General features: G+C 51.0%; 1 protein-coding gene across 2 annotated transcripts in view; it reads left to right on the forward strand.

Moving 5' to 3' along the window:
* Positions 1-22,012, forward strand: part of rbm26 (RNA binding motif protein 26) — a 150,447-nt gene that overhangs the window by 92,433 nt on the left and 36,002 nt on the right. For both annotated transcript variants that reach the window (XM_033022942.1, XM_033022941.1), the window contains exons 18-19: positions 602-706; positions 11,876-12,073. In XM_033022942.1, coding sequence (XP_032878833.1) covers positions 602-706; positions 11,876-12,073 — 303 coding nt within the window. The remainder of the gene's footprint in view (positions 1-601; positions 707-11,875; positions 12,074-22,012) is intronic.

Here is a 22,012-nt window from a genome sequence, read left to right on the forward strand (position 1 = left end):
TACGTGAAGGTACTCCAGGGAGTACGTGAGATTTTAAAATATAGGCCTACATATATGTAGGCCTATATTTTTGCGCTGGTTAGGGGGTACTTGGCTGAAAAAATATTTCACAGGGGGTACATCACTGAAAAAAGGTTGAGAACCACTGGTCTATGGTATATAGACACACTGATCTGTTCTGTATTTATGGCTACAATATTCTGTTGTGCTGCAGCAAGCAAGAATTTCATTGTCCTATCTGGGACAGATGACAATAAACTCTCTTGACTCTTGACTTGACTCTTGATGTGATTTTTTTTTTTTTTTTTTCTATTACAAATCTCAAATTGTGTAGTACAGAGGCAAATAATTAAATGATGGGTACTTTGTACCAAACATTATGGAAGGCACTGTAAATTTGAAATCGGTGCCATCTTCCTGCCATTTCTTTTCCTGCCATCTCAAATATAGCTTACCCACTAATTTTAGCATATATCTTCCAAGGATGTCAACCTTGCGCAAGTAATCTTGGTTTGATAATTCGCTTCATATTAATTCGTAGCATTGACCTAATATCCACAAATTATTTGGATTTATGCACATTTTAATTTTTTTTACACAGATGCAAAGAGAACTGCTGGATACTGAATTGGATTTGTATAAGAAAGTACAAGCTGGAGAAGATATCACCGAACTTCGAAAAAAATATAATGTACTTCAACTGGAGGTAAGTGAGGATTATCTATCTATCTATCTATCTTTAAAACTGTGTGCCTGTCGCCTGCCGTTCGTCCGGCTGCCTGCCTGCCTTTCGATTCGTTCCCATCGTGTGATGTCACAATGCCCAATGCTCGCAGATGTCCAATCGCAATGCCCGATGCTCGCAGATGTCCAATCGGAATGGATCCATTTACATGTACGGCTTCCGACTGCATTTCTTCCTTTGATTCCCTGCAACTCCGAAACCAGACGCAGAATCGCCGACATCTTTTCCATTTCGGTAGAGATTTCACTTTTCTTTCTAAGTATCCGCTCCTCATTACATTTCGTCGTGTTTAAGTACACGTTTTTAATCAAATCCTTCCCCCCCAGAATTTCAAAAATAAACTGGCTTCGCACCCATAGAAGCAGCACCAGCCCCAGCCCCTGATGAACGTTCCATTATGTGATGTCACAATGCCCGATGCTCACATATGTCCAATCGGAATGCATTCATTTACATATGCCTTTGCAGGAGCCCCAGCCCACGGTGAACGTTCCATCGTGTGATGTCACAATGCCCAATGCTCAAATACATTGTTGCCATAGAGGGAGTACAGAGAAGGTTCACCAGACTGATTCCTGGAATGTCAGGATTTTCATATGAAGAAAGACTGGATAGACTCGCCTTGTACTCGCTAGATTTTAGAAGATTGAGGGGGTATCTTATAGAAACGTATAAAATTCTTAAGGGGTTGGACAGGCTAGATGCAGGAAGATTGTTCCGGATGTTGGGGAAGACCAGAACAAGGGGTCACAGTTTAAGGATAAGGGGGAAATCCTTTAGTACTGAGATGAGGAAAACATTTTTCACACAGAGAGTGGTGAATCTCTGGAATTCTCTGCCACAGAAGGTATTTGAGGTCAGTTCATTGGCTATATTTAAGAGGGAGTTAGATGTGGCCCTTGTGGCTAAAGGGATCAGGGGGTAAGGAGAGAAGGCAGGTACAGGATACTGAGTTGGATGATCAGCCATGATCATATTGAATGGTGGTGCAGGCTAGAAGGGCCGAATGGCCTACTCCTGCACTTAATTTCTATGTTTCAATGTTTCCCTCTCCTCACCCCTCTCCCTCTCCCACCCATCCCTCTCTCCCCCACCCCCCTTCCCTCTCTCCCCCCGCCTCTTTCCCCTACCCCTCTGTCCCTCTTCCACCAGTCCCTCTACCCCTCCCTCCCCACTCTTCCACTTCTCTCCCCTTACCCCACCCCTCTCCCTCACTCACCCCTCTCTTCCCCTCCCTGTCCCACCCCTTCCCCTACCCCTCTGTCCCTCTTCCACCACTCCCCCGTCCCTCTTCCACCACTCCCGCTACCCCTCCCTCCCTCCCCACTCTTCCACTTCTCTCCTCTTCTCTCCTCCCCCTCTCCCTCCTCACCCCTCTTCCATCCCTCTCTCCCCCACCCCTTCCCTCTCTATCGCACCCCCTTCCCTCTCCCCCGTCCCCTTCCCCTCTGTCCCTCTTCCACCACCCCCCTACCCCTCCCTCTCCCACTTCTCTTCCCTTACCCCACCCCTCTCCCTCCCTCACCCCCCCCTCCCTTCCCCTCTCTCCCCCACCCCTTCCCCTACCCCTCTGTCCCTCTTCCACCACTCCCCCTGTCCCTCTTCCACCACTCCTGCTACCCCTCTCCCCCTCCCTCCCCTCCCTCCCCTCTCTTCCACTTCTCTCTCCCCCCACCCCTCTCCCCCTCCAATCCCACTCTCCCCCTCCCTCCACACTCTTCCCCCTCTCCCTCCTCTTTCCCTTACCGTGCACAGTCTCTGTCTTTAAGAAGGAACTACAGATGCTGGAAAATCGAAGGTAGACATAAAAAAAGCTGGATAAACTCAGCGGGTGCGGCAGCATCTATGGAGCGAATTGAATGGTCAACGTTTTTGGCCGAAACCCGGAAGAAGGGTTTCGGCCAAAAACGTTGCCCTTTTCCTTCGGTCCATAGATGCTGCTGTACCCGCTGAGTTTATCCAGCTTTTTTGTTGTTGTACCAGCCTCTCTCTCTCTCTGCCCTTTTCTCTTCTCTCGACTCATGCACGCCCGCTCCAACCCCTCCCTCCCCCCCTTCACCTCTCCCCATCCTCTTCTCCCCCCTCCCCCTCTCCCTCTCCACCCTCCTCCTCCCCTTCCTCACAAAATATTTTTTGTGCGGGCGGGTCCTCAGTGTGTGTGATTGTTTGTGGAGGCGGCCACGCGCTCTCCATTCAAGAAGACGCTCATCTGTTTGTGGAGGCGCGTGCTTAGTATGTGACCAAAGATCTTATAGCGTAGCTCTCCGCTACAAGATCTTTGTGTGTGACGACACACGCTCCCCCCCCCCCCTTTGGTGCAGGATGCACGCGCAGCATCTGAACGCTCAGCGAATATTCGAATTCTTCACTAACCGTCATTCTGACTTTGCTTGTGAAGAGAAAAGTCCTGAATTGCATTTGTCTGATGCAGGAAGATTGTTCCCGATGTTGGGGAAGTCCAGGACAAGCGGGTCACAGTTTAAGGATAAAGGGGAAATCCTTTAGTACTGAGATGAGTAAAACATTTTTCACACAGATAGTGCTGAGTCTCTGGAACTCTCTGCCACAGAAGGTAGTTGAGGCCAGTTCATTGGCTGTATTTAAGAGGGAGTTAGATGTGGCCCTTGTGGCTAAAGGGATCAGGGGGTATGGGGAGAAGGCAGGTACAGGATACTGAGTTGGATGATCAGCCATGATCATATTGAATGGTGGTGCAGGCTCGTAGGGCCGATTGGCCTACTCCTACACTTAATTTCTATGTTTCCCTCTCCTCACCCCTCTCCCTCTCCCACCCATCCCTCCCTCCCCCACCACCATTCCCTCTCTACCACCACCCCCTTCCCCCTACCCCTCTATCCCTCTTTCACCACTCCCCCTACCCCTCCCTCCCCACTCTTCCACTTCTATATCCTTACCCCACGCCTCTCCCACCCCCACCCCTCTCTCTTCCCCTCTCTCCCCCACCCCTTCCCCTACCCCTCTGTCCCTCTTCCACCACTCCCCCGTCTCTCTTCCTCCACTCCCGCTACCCCTCTACCCCTCCCTCCCTCCCCACTACCACTTCTCTCCCCCTCTCCCTCTCCTCACCCCTCTCCCTCTCCCATCCCTCTCTCCCCCACCCCCCTTCCCTCTCTACCCCACCCCCTTCCCCCTATCCCTCTGTCCCTCTTCCATCACTCCCCCTACCCATCTCCTCCTCCCTCCCCACTCTTCCACTTCTCTCCCCTTCCCCTCTCCTTTCCCCTCTCTCCCCCACCCCTCTCCCCCTCCCTTCCTCCTCCCCATCTTCCCCATCCCCCCTCCCCCACATCTCTCTCCCCATCTCTCACCCCCTACCCCGCTCTCCTTTCCCTCCCAAATCTATCCCGTTTCCTCCTCCTCCTCTCCCCTCCCCCCCCCCCCCCCCCCACAAACGCCGTTGGGGAAACAGACCCAACGGGTCTGCACTTGGTCTAGTATATTACTAAAACTCTCACCTTCTTTGTTGGTATGTCTGTGTGTCTGTCTGTGTGTCTGTCCGTGTGATCCTGAAATTACGCCAAACGGTACATGGTAGCGCTACAATTTTTGGCCCACCTTACTCACCATTGTCCTGGTGTGTGGTGTATCAAGTTTTGTTCAGATTAATGGTATATTTTACATGTTGACATTTTAAACTAAAAACAAATTAAAACAGCGCCCCCAATTGCCGTTGGTGTCACAATGGCATAAACTGCCCGTGAGCAGTGTTCACCCCACAATGACATCAGAATGGGATCTGATTTACATTTTTTTTAAACTCCCTTTTAGAAAACACAGCAGCGTTCCACCATTACATCACAATGGAATCTCATTTACATAAAAACAACTCGTTGTCCCCGATAAGAGCATGCTGGACACAGACACTGACTGGGCCCTGAGCGCTGCTTCGGGCAGTGGTCTCGGGTTTGAGCCGGTGCAGGGTCCGGGGGCTGCTACTCCAGGCCCGCAGGGAGGCCTCTCCCTCCCCTCCCGCGGCTCCAGACCGCAGTCTCGGCCTCTCCCTCCCCCGGCTCCAGATCACAGCCTCAGCCTCTCCCTCCCCCTTCCGCGGTTCCAGACCGCAGCCTCGGCCTCTCCCACCACCTCCCGCGGAGACTCAGCCTCTCCCTCCCCCTCCCAGATAATGGAGATGGGGAATAGGGGACTGAAGAGGGAGAGTGAGATGCGCTCACATTCATCTTTTTTTACGTTATTTCCACTTTTAACTTTGAGAACGTCAGCCAGCCGTGCCTGTGCAGTTGAGAGCTATGGGTGAATGGTGAAATATTGCATTTGGGGACCAGCCCTCACGTGTGACAGGAACTAATGGGTCCCACTTGGTCTAGTGTATATCTATCTATATTACTAAATCTCTGTTCTTGACCGCGTTTGGCCTTCTGTGCTGCGATTTCCGAGAGAACACCGCCACCTACGGTCGTCATTTTTGGCCACCTTGCTCAGAGCCCCCCTCCGCCGCATGTGTGCCGAGGATTTTTCCCGTCGATAAAAAATGACGGAGATATTAATGTTTTTACAAAATTCCCCATTCTCTCTGCTGCCACTGCTGGAGGGAGGGGGAGGGACTATAAAACCAGGAGGTGGTGTGCCTCAATCAGTCTCTCATCAAGATGGAGCTCTGTCAATTAGTCTCTGTCACTCTGAATGACACTGAACACATTTCTTCACACCTGTGAGTAAGTACCCTTAATGTGGTTTGAAAATGAAAATATGGTTAGTTTGAAATAAAAAAGCACTGCCTGCAAATGGTTGTTTGGGGGGTTTGGGTTGAAGTAAAAAGGCACTCTCTTTCTCTCCCCGCCTCTCTCCCCACATCTCTCTCTCCCTATCCCTCTCTCTTTCTCTCTCTCTCTCCCCCCCTGTCTCTCTCCCTTTCTCTCTCTCTCTCCCTCCTCTCTCTCCCCACCTCTCTCCCCCCACCTCTCTCCCCATCCCCCCTCTCCCCATCCCCCTCTCTCCCCATCCCCCTCTCTCCCCATCCCCCTCTCCCCACCCCCCCTCTCCCATCCCCCCTCTCCCCATCCCCCCTCTCCCCATCCCCCCTCTCCCATCCCCCCTCTCCCCATCCCCCCTCTCCCCATCCCCCCTCTCCTCTCCCCCCATCTCCTCTCCCCCCATCTCCTCTCCACCCCTCTCCTCTCCCCCTCATCCTCTCCCCCCTCTCCTCTCCCCCCTCTCCTCTCCCCCCTCTCCTCTCCCCCCTCTCCTCTCCCCCCCTCTCCTCTCCCCCCCTCTCCTCTCCCCCCCTCTCCTCTCCCCCCCTCTCCTCTCCCCCCCTCTCCTCTCCCCCCCTCTCCTCTCCCCCCTCTCCTCTCCTCCCACCCCCTCTCCTCTCCTCCCACCCCCTCTCCTCTCCTCCCACCCCCTCTCCTCTCCTCCCACCCCCTCTCCTCTCTTCCCCCCTCTCCTCTCCCCCCCTCTCTCCTCTCCCCTCTCCTCTCTCCCCCCTCTCTCCTCTCCCCCCTCTCTCCTCTCCCCCCTCTCTCCTCCCCCTCTCTCCCCCCCTCTCTCTCTCCCCTCCTCCCCTCCATCCTCTCCCCCACCCTCACTCCCTCCCCTACATCCCCTCCCCTCCACACACCCTACCTTCTTCCCTCCACCCTCCCCCTCCCTGCTCCCCACCTCTCCCCCTCACCCCCTCTCAGCACCCGCTCTCTCTCCCCCTCACTCTCACCCTCTCTCTCTCCTCCCCCACCTTTCCCCCGTCACCCACCCTTCCTCTTCTCCTCTCCACCCCCCTCTCCCTCTTGCACCTCTCTCTGTGTTTCTGTCTCTCTCTCTGTCTCTGCCCCTTCTCTCTCTGCCCTCACTCTCTACCCCCCCCCCCCCCGTCCCCTCTCTAGATGTGACTGCAAGTTGGGGGCTATGCGTCAGTATAGTTATGGGGTGTGGTTATGGGGTAAAAGGAGCAAATTAATAATATTAATATAATATCAAGGGGGGTAATTAGCGTGAGTGCGGGGGGGGGGGGGGATAGTGTGTGCCGCTGCAAAACCCATTTTGACAAAAATCTCTTCCATCTGCACTGGCAGTTAGCAGCGTATGACGTCACAATGGATCCCATTTACATAAATTGCCCGTCAGCAGTGTTCCGCCCTACAATGACATCACAATGGGATCTCATTTACATTTTAAAAAAAACTCTGTTTTCAAAAACACAGCAGCTTTCGCCTCACAATGACATCAAGGGAGGGTAGGGAGAGGAGAGGGGTTATGGAGGGAGGGAGTGACTGAGGGTAGGGAAAGTGAGGTACGGAGATGTGGGGGAAGGGAGGAGGAGAGGTGAAAGTGTGTGTCTCTCCCACTCCCTGCCCCCCCCCACTCCCTGTCCCCCCCACTCCCTGTCCCCCCCACTCCCTGTCCCCCCCATTACCTGTCCCCCGCACTCCCTGTCCCCCCCACTCCCTGCCCCCCCCACTCCCAGTCCCCCCCACTCCCTGTCCCCCCCCCCACTCCCTGTCCCCCCCCCACTCCCTGTCCCCCCCCCCCACTCCCTGTCCCCCCCCCCCCCCACTCCCTGTCCCCCCCCCCCACACTCCCTGCCCCCCCCCACTCCCTGCCCCCCCCCACTCCCTGCCCCCCCCACTCCCTGCCCCCCCCACTCCCTGTCCCCCCCACTCCCTGTCCCCCCCCACTCCCTGTCCCCCCCCACTCCCTTTCCCCCCCCACTCCCAGTCCCCCCCACTCCCTGTCCCCCCCCCACTCCCTTTCCCCCCCCCCGCCCCCCTCCCGCCCCCCCCCCCCACTCCGCCCCCCCCACTCCTGCCTCCCCCCATCCCGCCCCCCCCACTGATCCCTTGCCCCCCCCTCCCTTTCCCCCCCCCTCCCTGTCCCCCCCCCCTCCCTGTCCCCCCCCCCCCTCCCTTTCCCCCCCCCCCTCCCTTTCCCCCCCCCCAGTCCCTTTCCCCCCCCCCACTGCCCCTTTCCCCCCCCCACTCCCTGTCCCCCCCCCACCCTCCCTGCCCCACCCCGCCCCACCACTCCCTTCCCCCCCCCCCTCCCTTTCCCCACCCCCTCCCTTTCCCCCCCCTCGTCCCTTTCCCCCCCCCCCCTTGGTCTTGTCCCCCCCCCACTCCCTTTCCCCCCCACGTCCCTTTCCCCCCCCCCCCTCCCTTTCCCCCCCCCTCCCCTGTCCCCCCCACTCCCCTGTCCCCCCCCACCTCCTTTCCCCCCCCCGCTCCCTTTCCCCCCCCCCTCCCTGCCCCCCCCACTCCCTTCCCCCCCCCCTCTCCTTCCCCCCCCCCCCCCCCCCCTTCCCTTCTCCCCCCCCCCCCTCCCTGCCCCCCCCCCCCCTCCCTGCCCCCCCCCCCCCTCCCCGCCCCCCCCCCTCTCCCCCCCCCCTCCCTGTCCCCCCCCCCTTCCCTTTCCCCCCCTCCCTCCCGTCCCCCCCACTCCCCTTTCCCCCCCCACTCCCTTTCCCCCCCCCGTCCCACTCCTTTCCCCCCCACTCCCTTTCCCCCCCCGCCCTTGCCCCCCCCACACTCCCTTCCCCCCCCACTCCTTCCCCCTCCCCTCCCCTCCCTTGCCCCCCCCCTCTTCCCTGCCCCCCCCACTCCCCTGTCCCCCCCACCTCGCCTTCGGCCCCCCCCTCCTCCCTGTCCCCCCCCCACTCCTTGTACCCCCCTCTCCCTGTTCCCCCCTCTCCCTGTCCCCCTCTCCCTGTCCCCCTCTCCCTGTCCCCCCTCTCCCTGTACCCCCTCCCTGTACCCCCTCTCCCTGTACCCCCTCTACCTGTACCCCCTCTACCTGTACCCCCTCTACCTGTACCCCCTCTACCTGTACCCCCTCTACCTGTACCCCCTCTCCCTGTACCCCCTCTACCTGTACCCCCTCTCGCTGAGTCCCCCCTGTCCCCCCTCCCCCTGTCCCCCCTCCCCCTGTCCCCCCTCCCCCTGTCCCCCTGTTCTTCCCCTGTTCTCCCCCCTTCCCCTGTTCTCCCCCCCTTCCCCTGTTCTCCCCCCCTTCCCCTGTTCTCCCCCCCTTCCCCTGTTCTCCCCCCTTCCCCTGTTCTCCCCCCCTCCCTGTCCCCCCCCTCCCATTTTCCCCCTCCCACCCACCCTGTTCCCCCTTACCCTCTCCCCCCCCCCTTACCCTCTTCCCCCTTGCCCTCTTCCCCCCTTACCCTCTTCCCCCCTTACCCTCTTCCCCCCCTTATCCTCTTCCCCCCGTACCCTCTTCCCCCCCCTTACCCTCTTCCCCCCCTTACCCTCTCCATCTCACTCCCTCTCCATCTCACTCCCTCTCCATCTCCCTCCCTCTCCATCTCCCTCCCTCCCTCCCTCCCTCCCTCCCTCCCTCCCTCCCTCCCTCCCTCCCTCCCTCCCTCCCCCTCCCCCTCCCTTCCTCTCCCCCTCCCTCTCTCTCCCCCCCCCCCCCCCCCCCTTCGCTCTCTGCCCTCTCTCTCTACCCCCCCACTCCCTCTGTAGACGCGACTGCGAGTTGGGGCTATGCGTCAGTAGATAGGGCGATTATGGGGTAAAAGGAGCAAATTAATAATATTAATATATTAACAAGGGGAGTAGTTAGCGTGTGTACGGGGGGGTAGTTAGTGTGTGTGGGGGGGTGGTTAATGTGTGTGATGCCGCATGACGCCCCCCCCCCCCAACCGCACGTTGGGAGAACAGTTCTGTACTTAGTCTCGTATACTATTAAAGGTCTCATCTTGTATGTATGTATATGTGTGTGCATGCGTGTGTGTGTATGTGTTGTTCTACCTTCGTCAATACACTACGTGCTAGAGTTGAAATTTTTACAGATTGTTACTCACATTAATCTGGTCGACACAATAAACAGGTTTCATGCTCTATTTCAAAAGTTATTCATCATTAAAGTTTAAAAAACCCCCAAAAAAACTGCCTTTCAAACAACTCACAGATTCTTCAAACAGCTTTGAATGACGTCACAACGCCCCGTTCCTCGCTGGAATGTTCTGGAAACCCAACTCCCCCTTTGCCTGGCCCAGTTGCACTGAAGATGCGGCCTCGCTCGGCTTGGCCCGCGGCCTCGCTCGGTTAGGCGCCAACCCACCTCCTCCCTCGGGTCCACGCCCACCCGTGGCCTCTCGCTCGAGTCCATGCCTGCCCCGCGGCTTCACTTGGATCGGCGCCCACGGACTCTGCCTCCCTCCCTCCCACAGTGCCGTGCTCCCTCCTCACTGCCGATCCCTCCCTCCCACAACGCGGTGCTCCCTCATCGCCGTCCCTCCCACAGCGCCGTGCTCCCTCATCATCGCCCAACTCTCCCATCCCTGTGCTCCCTCCTCACCACCCCTCCCTCCCATCCCTCCCACAGCGCGGCGCTCCCTCCTCACAGCCCCTCCCTCACATAATCTTCCCATCGCGGACCAAATATGCTTTGAAAGTAATACGGCCAACTCTCAACAGCATGGTAAAGGAATTCAATCCCACTTACAGACCAGCTGCTGATAAAATTATTCAAGGACATCCTCCAACTTCACATTCCGGACAACAGCTCAGAAACAATGGAGGCTTCAATGCACATAGTTCTGAAATTTGCTCCGAGCCAGAGAAGGACCAAAATTGCAAAGTCATGAAGTTATCCCTCCTCGCCCACACACCCCCTTCCCCACCCACACAACCTCCGCCCACGCACCCCACACCCCCCGCACTGGGGGAACGGGTTGCGTTGGGGGATCGGGTGAGTGCTGGAATATTGCGTTTGGGGAGCTGACCCAAAGATTCACAAATCCAGAATCTGGGTAGGTGAAATTTATGCCCTGGGGGTAAATTTGCCCCAGATCAGGAACCCTTGCTTTAGTTGATACAGAGCAATTTGTTACAATTCTGCTAACTTAAACTTGAGGACCATGATAAACCTTGATTTAAAGACAAAACAAAAAAGAATGCTGCAATTATAGGAGTTTACAGAAGGTGGCAGCATTGTCTGTCAGTTTAATATAATCAGCAAACTCCGTTTGGTTTGTTTCTCTTGTATATTTTAGTTTTTTAAGTTTAATGTTTTCTTAATATCTCCGATGTATAATTATGTATACATCTAATGTTCTATTTATCTTTTTGCAGTCCAAATCTGTCAATCTGAGTTATTGTAGAATGCTGTTTAGGAAATATTATAGGTCATTAATGATAACGTTCTAAGGGGAGTTGTAGGACGAAATGCCAAGTATCCTTTGCCTGGTAGGGGAGTAGTAACGGAGCAAATCTCAGGGTGAATTATTTACCACTGGAAACTGAGAGGAGGAGAGATTTGGACGTAGAACAGTACACCACAGGAGCGAGCCCTTTGACCCACAATGTCTGGTCCGAACATAATGCCAAGTTAAACTAGTCTCGTCTGCCTATATATGATTCATATCCCTCTATTCCTAGCACTTCCATGTGCCTATCTAAAAGCATCAAATGCCAATATCGTATCAGCCTCTACCACCACCCCTGGCAATAACACCACTCAGGCTGCCACCACTATGTGTTAAAAAAAAAAAACATGCCCAACGCATCTCCATTAAACTCTCCCCTGCTCACCTAACCTTATAGCTGTGTCCTCTAGTGTTGGACACTTTCACCCTATGTAAAAAAGATTCCGATTGTCTACCCTATCTAGACCTCATAATTTTATATACTTCTATCAAGTCTCCCCTCAACTTCCAACTTTCCAGAGAATCAAGTCTTCCTTCAACATCCGATGTTCCAGAGAAGAAATACTAATAAATACAGATGCTAGAATATGAAGCAAAAAAGAACAAAGTGCTGGCAGAACTCAGCAGCCAGACAGCCTCTGTGGGGGCAAAGGGGTGGTTTCTGGTCAAGACCCTGCATCAAGATTTAATTAATGTCAAGGCTTAAGTAAAGCCAGCAGCGTTTTTGACCAAAGACGAATAATTTTGGTTAATAATTAACTCTTCCTTTGAGTGCAGCCTGACCTGAATTTTCCAGGATTTTCTGTTTTATTTTAGATTTTTACCATCTGCAGTTCCCATTTTGGTGCTTGGTGAAGTTTGTTATTGTCACATTCTTAAGTCACAGCTAGGGTGATTATGCCTTTAAAGAAAAATTAAATTTGACTTGTGTTTTAATCATTTCCATTTAACATGTAGAAGAGATTGGAGCTTGTTATGTGTTCATATTGGTGTTGCAGGCTGCCAAACGGGGGGTCCTTTCTTCGGTTCGTGGGAGAGGACACCACTCCAGAGGCCGAGGTGGGCACAGAGGTAGAGGCAGAGGTCGCCGAGGCCGGAATCTACCTTTCCATTCAGTAGTCGACCACCGTCCAAAATCATTGAATATCTCTGGATTTTTAGAAGGGGACCAAGATGAAGTCTTGCCACATTTTGCAGTATGTACAATTTTATATTAGTCAACCTGACAGATTTTGAAGAACTGTGTCAGATGGAACAGGAAATTTTGATCTAATCTTCTGGCCACTGCCCAGCAATACCAGGATCGTCCCATCAGCACTTGCCAAGCTCGTGTTGATATCAAGGAGCAAATGCACCGTGGGCCTCTAACTGTACCAGTGAGAGAATCTTCTATTTCTTTGAGTATTTTTGTTAAATAAATACTGAATATAGGTTCCCCACGGGGTGCAACATTGATGCGATTGAAACTCAATTCACAAAGCCAGCAAAAGGAAAAATTACAAAAATATAAAATCAAAATGCACAGTGTTTGAGCCTATGGTCCATCTCCATGGAAACGGTGTCTAACCCCTTGCCATTCTGCATGTCCTTGTAAGATAATTCTTCCTCTCATCTGACATGCTCCTAACTAATTAATATTTGAGTTACTAATAATCAATGCTAATTTTTAATAACTTTTTCCCTGTATCGACAATGGGTCCATGGCCTGAAACATTAGCTCTTGTCCCACAGATGCAGCCCGATATGCTGAATATTTTTAGCTTTTTTTTTTCAGATTGACTTTGATTTTCAAATTCTTAAAGTTTAGCATTTTAGTTGGACTGTTCCACAATCTGTACTATTAAAAAAGACAAGAAATTGACTCAATGAGGATGATTGTGAAATCATTGCTCCTACATCCGTAACTGGGTTTCAAACCCATTAGACTCTAAGAATATTTTATAATTATTCTGATTCACAACAAGTATCCCAAGTATACAACACTCTGTATTCCTGCCAACATCCTAATCATACTTAGGCATAGCCTTGCTGTGCATATGAAACAAGAATGTGGTTATTTTATTGATGATATTATTAACAATGGTCTTGCATATGCTATATTGTTCTGTTTTGAAAACTAAAACGGGTGTATAAAGTGCCCTCCATAATGTTTGGGGCAAAGATCTATCATTTATTTATTTGCCACTGTACTCCACAATTCGAGATTTGTATTAGAAAAAAATCACATGTGGTTAAAGTGCACATTGCCAGATTTTATTAAAGGGTATTTTTATACATTTTGGTTTCACCATGTAGAAATTAACAGCTGTGTTTATACATAGTCCCCCCCCCCCCATTTCAGGGCACCATAATGTTTGGAACACGTGGCTTCACAGGTGTTTGTAATTGCTCAGATGTGTTTAAATGCCTCCTTAATGCAGGTATAAGAGAGCTCTCAGCACCTAGTCTTTCCTGCAGTCTTTTCATCACCTTTGGCAACTTTTATTGCTGTTTATCAACTTGAGGACCAAATTATGCCAATGAAAGTCAAAGAAGCCATTGTGAGACTGAGAAATAAGAATGACATCAGCCAAACCTTAGGCTTACCAAAATCAACTGTTTGGAACATCATTAAGAAGAAATTGAGCACTGGTGAGCTTACTAATCGCAAAAAGACTGGCAGGCCAAGGAAGACTTCTACAGCTGACGACGGAAGAATTCTGTCTATAATAAAGAAAAATCCCCAAGCACCTGTCCGACAGATCAGAAACACTCTTCAGGAGTGGATTTGCCAATGCTCACTGTCCGCAGAAGACTTCATGAACAGAAATATAGAGGCTGCACTGGAAGATGCAAACCACTGGTTAGCCGCAAAAATAGGATGGCCAGGTTACAGTTTGCCAAGAAGTACTTAAAAGAGCAACCACGGTTCTGGAAAAAGGTCTTGTGGACAGATGTGACGAACATTAACACATCAGAGTGATGGCAAGAGCAAAGTATGGAGGAGAGAAGGAACTGCCCAAGATCCAAAGCATACCACCTCATCTGTGAAGCACGGTGGTGGGTGTGTTATGGCCTGGGCATGTATGGCTGCTGAAGGGACTGGCTCACTTATCTTGAATGAATGAATAAGTTTATTGGCCAAGTATTCACATACAAGGAATTTGCCTTGGTGCTCCACCCGCAAGTGACAACATGACGTACAGTGACAGTTAGGAATGACACATAAAACATTAAACATTAATAATAAAACATTATTGATTAGACATGTGAATTAAATAAAATACCGGAGCAAAAGGAGGCTACAGATTTTTGGTTATTGAGTAGAGCTATTACTCGTGGAAAAAAGCTGTTTTTATCTCAGGCTGTGGCAGCTTTGACAGTCCAGAGTAGCTTTCCAGAGGGAAGTGATTCAAAGAGTTTGTGGCCAGGGTGAGAGGGGTCAAAGATGATCTTACCCGCTCGCTTCCTGGCCCTTGCAGTGTACAGTTCGTCAATGGAGGGAAGGTTGCAGCCAATAACCTTCTCAGCTGATCGGACGATTCGCTGCAGCCTCCTGATTTCGTGTTTGGTGGCTGAGCCAAACCAGACCATGATGGAGAAGGCGAGGACAGACTCTACGATGACTATAGAATTGGACCATCATTGCCTGTGGCAGATTGTGTTCCTCAGCTGCGCAGGAAGTACATCCTCTGTTGTGCCTTTTTGACTGTGGAGTCGATGGTGCCCCCCTCCCCCATTTAAAGTCCTTGGAGATGATGGTTCCCAGGAACTTATAAGACTCCACAGATGTGACTGAGTGGGGTGAGGGGAGGGGGAGCCCGCCTAAAGTCTACAAACAATTCCACTGTCTTAAGAGCATTAAGCTCCAGGTTTATGCGATGGCACCAGGACGCCAGCTGTGTCACTTCCTGTCAAGGCAGATTCCTCCCCATCCTGGAGGAGTCCAATCAGGGTTGTGTTGTCCGCAAAGTTGAGAAGCTTGACGGAGGAGTCAGTAGAGGTGCAGTCATTGGTGTAGAGAGAGTAGAGGAGAGGGGAGAGTACGCAGCATTGTGGTGCTCCTATGCTGAGGGTTTGCGGATCCGAGATGTGCTTTCCCAGCCTCACATGCTGCTTCCTGTCTGTCAGGAAGCTGGTGATCCACCTACAGAGGGGTTCAGGCACAGTCAACCCGGAAAGTTTGGAGTGTAGTAGCTCTGGCACAATGGTGTTGAATGCAGAGCTAAAATCAACAAACAAAATCCTCGCATATGTCCCCTGGGGGTCTAGGTGCTGGCGAATGAAGTGCAGGCTCTGGTTTACTACGTCATCCACAGATCTATCGGCCCAATATGCAAATTGCAGAGGGTCCAGCTGTGATATTTTTTCAGCTTGGCCAGCACAAGCCTTTCAAGGGTCTTCATGACTAAAGAGATCAATGTGACAGGCCTGTAGTCATTCAGACCAGTAATCCTTGCCTTTTTGGGTACAGGAACAACAGTGGAGACTTTGAAGCAGGCAGGGACAGTACAGGTTTGCAGGGACTGGTTGAAAATGTCTGTGTAGACATTTGTTCAGCACAGAGCTTGAGAGTAGAGGGGGAAACATTGTCTGGTCCTGGAGATTTCTGGCTTTTCTGTCTTCTGAACACCCTCTCCACCTTTTCTATTTTTATTGTTGATGATGGAGAAGTGATGTTGTGCAGCACGGAGGGGGCAGGTTGTGGATGTGGCCACAATCTTTGCAATCAGGTTGTAATTGGGTGTTAAGTGGTGATTGGAGAGGGGGGGTGGGAAAGGGTCCAGTATTATAATCCAGTGGCATGGCAGGATTACAAACAATTTATGTTAAATGTGCGTGTAGTGCACATCACGAGCGCAAAGTCCCTCGCGGCCGGGGTCCAGGGCCCGCTTAAGGGGTTTTTGATGTTCTCTGGTGCATTCTGAGCCATATTTTGGAGCATTTTTGTACCAAATTTATGACCAATATTTCAGAAATAATTTTGGTTGAATCAAGAGTAATGAGTGGGTGGAATGGGATGATTGGAGTCATTGTTGTATACATTTAAAAAAATCAAGAACTGAAGTTGTCCTTGTTTTAATAATCAAGTTGTACTGTTGTAAAATGTTATGTAAAATGTTATAAAGGAGCATGCAAAAACTGCAAATAATACTGTAAGTATGTGTGTCGATTTGATTGCCTGTTACTGTTAGATTGTGTTAGTGTGTGCAATGCACCTTTGATGGTCCTCCCGACCTAACAACTTCACATCACATCAATTTCAACATGGAATAGTGATTTACATTATCGCTTTACTATGATCGCTTTCAAGCCAACCTATTTTACTGTCATACTATTATAACAAACTCTAGTTCCATGTTGACATTAACAAGATCACAAATCATATTTTGAATTCTCAAACACAATGTGATTGTGAATAATTGCAGAGCTGCCAAGTTTCACCGAGCATTTCCGTATTTTGATGGCTGAAAATCAGTATTTTGTTGGGGAAATCGGTATTTCTCATATAAATGCAATAGAATGTACAACACTGAAACCGGATTTTTGAAAAGCAGTATTTTGCATGCAACCTCATGTATTCTCAAATATCAGTATGGAATACTGAAAATCAGTACTAATGAATTGTGAAACCATTTTTGAAATGTGAATTTATAATTTTTGATTTTGATTCAATAACATATAAAAATATATAATATCATCTCTATGCTTATAAAACTCTGAGCTTGGATGTTTGTGTGTGTATAATCACATCTTCTCGAAAACACGACGCGGTAACGGTAAAATTTTTACATATTCCGGCAGAGATTTTTTCAGTGGAGTCCGAAATCTGAAAATCTCGAGTTATTAATGAAAATGTTCAAGATTCCGACAAAACTGAAATAAAAATGACTCTTTCGCTGAAGATGTCACAATGGCTCTGCGTAGTCTTGCACGCGCAGCGAGTGACGCAGCTCCCCACAAAAAGCAGTTAGCATCTCACCCAGAAGTGCGAACACAGAATAATGGAAGAGTGAAATATATATCTGTCTATACAGTAGCAGGAGTGCAATTTTCGGGGGGGGGGGGGGGGGGGGGGGGGGGGGGAATGACTGGCAATCACCAAGGTGCAGAGTTAAGTAGGGTAACAGTTGCAGGGAAGAAGCTGTTCCTGAACCTGCTGGTCCTGCAACGGAGAGACCTGTGGCGACTCCCAGATGGGAGGAGGGTAAACAGTCTGTGGTTGGGGTCAGAGCAGTCCTTGACGATGCTGCGCGCCCTTCGCAGACATCACTTGCTCTGGACAGACTCAATGGAGGGGAGTGAGGAATCGGTGATGCGTTGGGCAGTTTTCACCACCCTCTAGTGCTTTCCGGTCGGAGACAGTGCAGTTGCCATACCATACTGTGATGCAGTTAGTAAGGATCCTCTTGATAGCGCAGCGGTAGAAGTTCACCAGAATCTGAGAAGACAGGTGGACCTTCTTTAGTCTCCACAGGAAGAAGAGACGCTGGTGAGCCTTCTTGATCATTGTTGAGGTATTGTGGGTCCAAGAGAGGTCATCAGAGATGTTGACTCCCAGAAACCTGAAGGTGGAAACGCGCTCCACCTCCGTCCTGTTAATATGGATGGGGGTGTGCGTGCCACCCCTAGACCTTCTGTAGTCCACAATGAGCTCCTTGGTCTTCTTGATGTTAAGGGCTAGGTTGTTGTCAGCGCACCATGCTGCTAGGAGCTGGACCTCCTCCCTATAGGCCGACTCATCGTTGTCGCTGATGAGACCAATCACCGTTGTATCATCTGCATACTTGATGATGGTGTTAGTTCCATGTACAGGTGTGCAGTCATAGGTGAAGAGGGAGTAGAGGAGAGGGTTCAGCACAGCCCTGTGGAACGCCAGTGTTCAATGTGAGGGTTGAAGATGTGTGGAAAGTCCAGTATCCAGTTGCAGAGGGAAGGGTCGATGCCCAGGTCGATGAGTTTGGTGATCAGTTTGGAGGGGATAATGGTGTTAAATGCTGAGCTAAAGTCGATTAACAGCATTCTCACGTAGGTGTCTGTTGTCGAGGTGGGAGAGGGCGGAGTGAAGTGCCATTGAGATGGCATTCTCCGTACTCCTGTTCTTGTGGTAGGCGAATTGATGGGGGCCCAGTGTGGGAGGTAGGCAGCCTTTGAGATGTGCCAGGACCATAGCAGTATGCAGTTCTTTCATTTCAAGTTTAGCATTAGCATCCGTGGGAATATAGGCTGCAGTAACAACAGTGGAAGTAAACTCTCTGGGCAAGAGTTCAAGAGAGTTTTATTGTCATATGTCCCTGATAGGACAATGAAATTCTTGCTTTGCTTTAGCACACCAGAACATAGTAGGCACCAATACTGAACAGATCAGTGTGTCCATATACCATTGAATAAATATATACACACATGAATAATTAAACTGATAAAGTGCAAATAAACAGATTATTGGCTATTAATGTTCAGAGTTTTGTCCGAGCCGAGTTTAATAGCCTGATGGCTGTGGGGAAGCAGCTGTTCCTAAACCTGGTCGTTGCAGTCTTCAGGCTCCTGTACCTTCTACCTGAAGGTAGTGGGGAGATGAGTGTATGGCCTGGATGGTGTGGGTCCTTGGTGATGCTGCCAGCCTTTTTGAGGCAGCGACTGTGATAGATCCCCTCGATGGACGGGAGGTCAGAGCCGATGATGGACTGGGCAGTGTTTACCACTTTTTGTAGTCTTTTCCGCTCCAGGGCGCTCAAGTTTCCGAACCAAGCCACGATGCAACCAGTCAGCATGCTCTCCCCTGTGCACCTGTAGAAGAACGGTCTGCATTTAACCATGAGAAACTCTAGGTTAGCTGAGCAGTGACTCTCGATGATGGTAGTGTCCGTGCACCAAGCTTTATTTACGTAAATGCACAGACCCCCCACCTCTGGTCTTACTGGAGTCTGTTGTTCTGTCCGCTCTGAGTATATGACCCCCCAGGAACGGCGATGTTAAGCCATGTTTCTGTGAAGATCATGATGCTGCAGTCCTTAATAAAGTTGCGGGAGGTAATCCGTAGCCGGAGTTCGTCCATTTTGTTCGCCAGTGAGCGTACGTTGGCGAGGAAAAGGCTAGGAATCGATAGCCTGTGTGGGGTTAACTTGAACCTAGCCTTAAACCCTCATCGGCATCCACAGCGGTGTTTGCGTTCGCGTCGCCGTGTGTGGGTGCTTCCTGTCGGCCGAGCTGGCTTGGTACGTTCCGCTGCTCCGCTGTTCTGGCTAGCGAGACGGAGTTCGCCCAAAAAGTTGTTGTGGCTGCAGGAACCGATGTTCAGAAGTTCCTGTCAGCTGTACGATAAGAACGCAAGACTGCTTCGTGTGAACAGACTTGAAACAAGTAAGTAAATTATTGCTAGTTCACTGATTCTCATGAGACACAGGGCGTCGCGATGTGCCCGCGCCGCTGCCACACTGCCCCCTCCTCTTCTTCCTCCCCTCCTTTCTCCCCTCTACCCCCCTCACCTCTTTCCCCCCCCCCCTCTCCTCTCTCCCCCTCCTCTCTCCCCCCTCTCCTCTCTCCCCCTTCTGCTGTCTCCCCCAGACTTTCTTCCCCCCCCCAGCCGGCCTTTCTCCCCCTGGGCCTCTCTCCCTTCTCCCCCTCCCCCTCCCCCTCCCCCAGTTTCCTCCTACACTCCAAAGACGTAGGTTAATTGGCTTGGGTATAATTGTAAATTGTCCCTAGTGTGTGTGAGATAGTGGTAGTGTGCAGGGGTCGCTGGTAGGCGCGGACTTGGTGGGCCGAAGGGCCTGATTCCATGTTGTAGCTCTAAACTAAACAAAATAAGCTCTGTAGGAAAGAACTGCAGATGCTGGGTTTTTTTAAACTCTAAGGTAGATATAAAATGCTGGAGTAACTCAGCGGGATAGGCAGCACCTCTGGAGAGAAGGAATGGGTGACGTTTCATGTCGAGACCCTTCTTCAGCTCCTACCCAATAGCCATCGACCTCTGAAACACTACAAACACGACCTAAACTAAGAACTACGAACCGTCTTGGTTGCACTAAGGACTTTGGGGCTTTTTAGAGATACAAGGCGGAAACAGGCCCTTAGGCCCACTGAGTCCATGCTGACCAGCGATCACCCCGTGCACTAGCACTATCCTACACACTGGGGACAATTTTACAACTTACCGAAGACAATTAACCTTCAAGTCTTTGGAGTGTGGGAGGAAATCGGAGCACCCGGAGAAAATCCACGCCGTCCCAGGGACAACGTACAAACTCCACACAGACAGCACCCGTAATCAGGATCGAACCCGGGTCTTTGGCGCTGTGAGGCAGCAACTCTACCGCTGCCCCACTGTGCCGCTCCAAATAATGTTTTTTGACTTATTACTGTTTTGTTTATTGTGTTATCTATGAATAGATCTATCTGTGAATAGATAATGGTTATATGAATGGATATTGTGATATCTGTGAATTCTGTGCTTGCAGACTTTTTATGCTGCGGCAAGTAATGATTTAATTGTAGCGTTTTTTGGTGCATATACAATTAAACACTCTTCTTGCCTCTTGCAGCAGGTAACAGTCTAAAACAAAGGCGTGGGCCTGCGGCGGGGGTGGGAGGCGAGGAAGAGAGGCGAGGGCCCCTGGCGGGCGGGGGAGAGAGATGAGGGCCTGGCAGGAGGGGGGTTGCGTGGGCTTGGCGTGTGTGAAAGTGTTGTGGACCCGGCGGTGGGGGGTGAAGTTGTGGGGGGGGGGAGGGTGGGGTGAGCGGAGGTGGTGGTCCCGGCGGCTGTGGAGGCGAGGGCCCGGCCAGAGCAGCATCTGGTGTCGGGGTCACGGCCACTGTCAGGACTTGGTTCAGATTCAGTCGTTCCAGCTCCCGCCCGGTGACGGCAGAACGGCAGGCTGACCAGCGGTGAGGTTACGGCGCCGCGGATAGAGACGATGGATCGGGCGGGGAGACACCGCAGCCTTTCCCCCCCCCCCCCCGGGCCCGGAGAAACAGGCACTCCTCTTTTTTCCCCAAATTATCCCGCGGGCCGGATTGGACTCGCGGGTAGTTTGCCACCCAGGATAAAAAACACATTCCCTCTCCTGCAACGCAATATTCCACAGTTTACCCAGAGTAGACACGAGGCGTCGAGGCGTTCTCTGATTGTGTGGAGTGCAAATGGTAATCTGACCCTGCCCGGGCCCATTGCGCACGCGCGGAGAGACATTGTCATTTTGCGTCGCTACTGTGTCACCGGATTCCCCCAACTACACAGGCGCGGATGGTCGCAATTTCGGGTAATTTCCGTCAAAGTGGAAACGCTGAATGCGCTCCAAATTTTTTTTTCTCAGGATTTTTTTCTTACTCTGGGAAAAAATGGGGGGGTGCGACCGCACCCAACGCACGCCCCCTTCGGACGGCCATGTAATGAATTCTGAATTGTATAGACACATCCTATCTGCTCAAGTTCAAACAAATGCCTCAAAACGCATTGGCTGACAGTTCATACAGCAAAACAATTATCCCAAACATACTGCTAAAGCAACAAAGGAATTTATCAAAGCTAAAAAATGGTCAATTCTTGAGTGGCCAAATCTATCACCCGATCTGAACCCAATTGAGCATGCTTATTATATGCTGAAGAGAAAACTGAAGGGGACTAGCCCCCAAAACAAGCATAAGCTAAAGATGACTGCAATACAGGCCTATCGCCAGAGAACAACTAGTGATGCCTATGAATTGCAGACTTCAAGCAGTCATTGCATGCAAAGGATATACAACAAAATACTAAACATGACTACTTTCATTTACACTACATTGCTGTACCCCAAACATTATGGTGCACTGAAATGGGGGGACTATGTATAAACACTGCTGTAATCTCTACATGGTGAAACCAAAATGTATAAAAATGGCCTTTATTAAAATCTGACAATGTGCACTTTAACCACATGTGATTTTTTTTCCTATCACAAATCTCAAATTGTGGAGTACCGAGACAAATAAATAAATGATGGGTCCCAAACATTATGGAGGGCAGAGTATGTATACAAAGCATTTCCTGCAAGGATTAATTGTTTTTCCTCCCTTATAAATGGCACAGTTTTGATCCTCTTGAGACTGCATGATCCTTCTTAAGCAATTGCCTTGTAATAATTCCTGTAAAGTTAGAATTGACTTGGAATGTTAATGCA

Source organism: Amblyraja radiata, chromosome 6 (assembly GCF_010909765.2).
Source record: "Amblyraja radiata isolate CabotCenter1 chromosome 6, sAmbRad1.1.pri, whole genome shotgun sequence".
Classification (NCBI taxonomy): Eukaryota; Metazoa; Chordata; class Chondrichthyes; order Rajiformes; family Rajidae; genus Amblyraja; species Amblyraja radiata.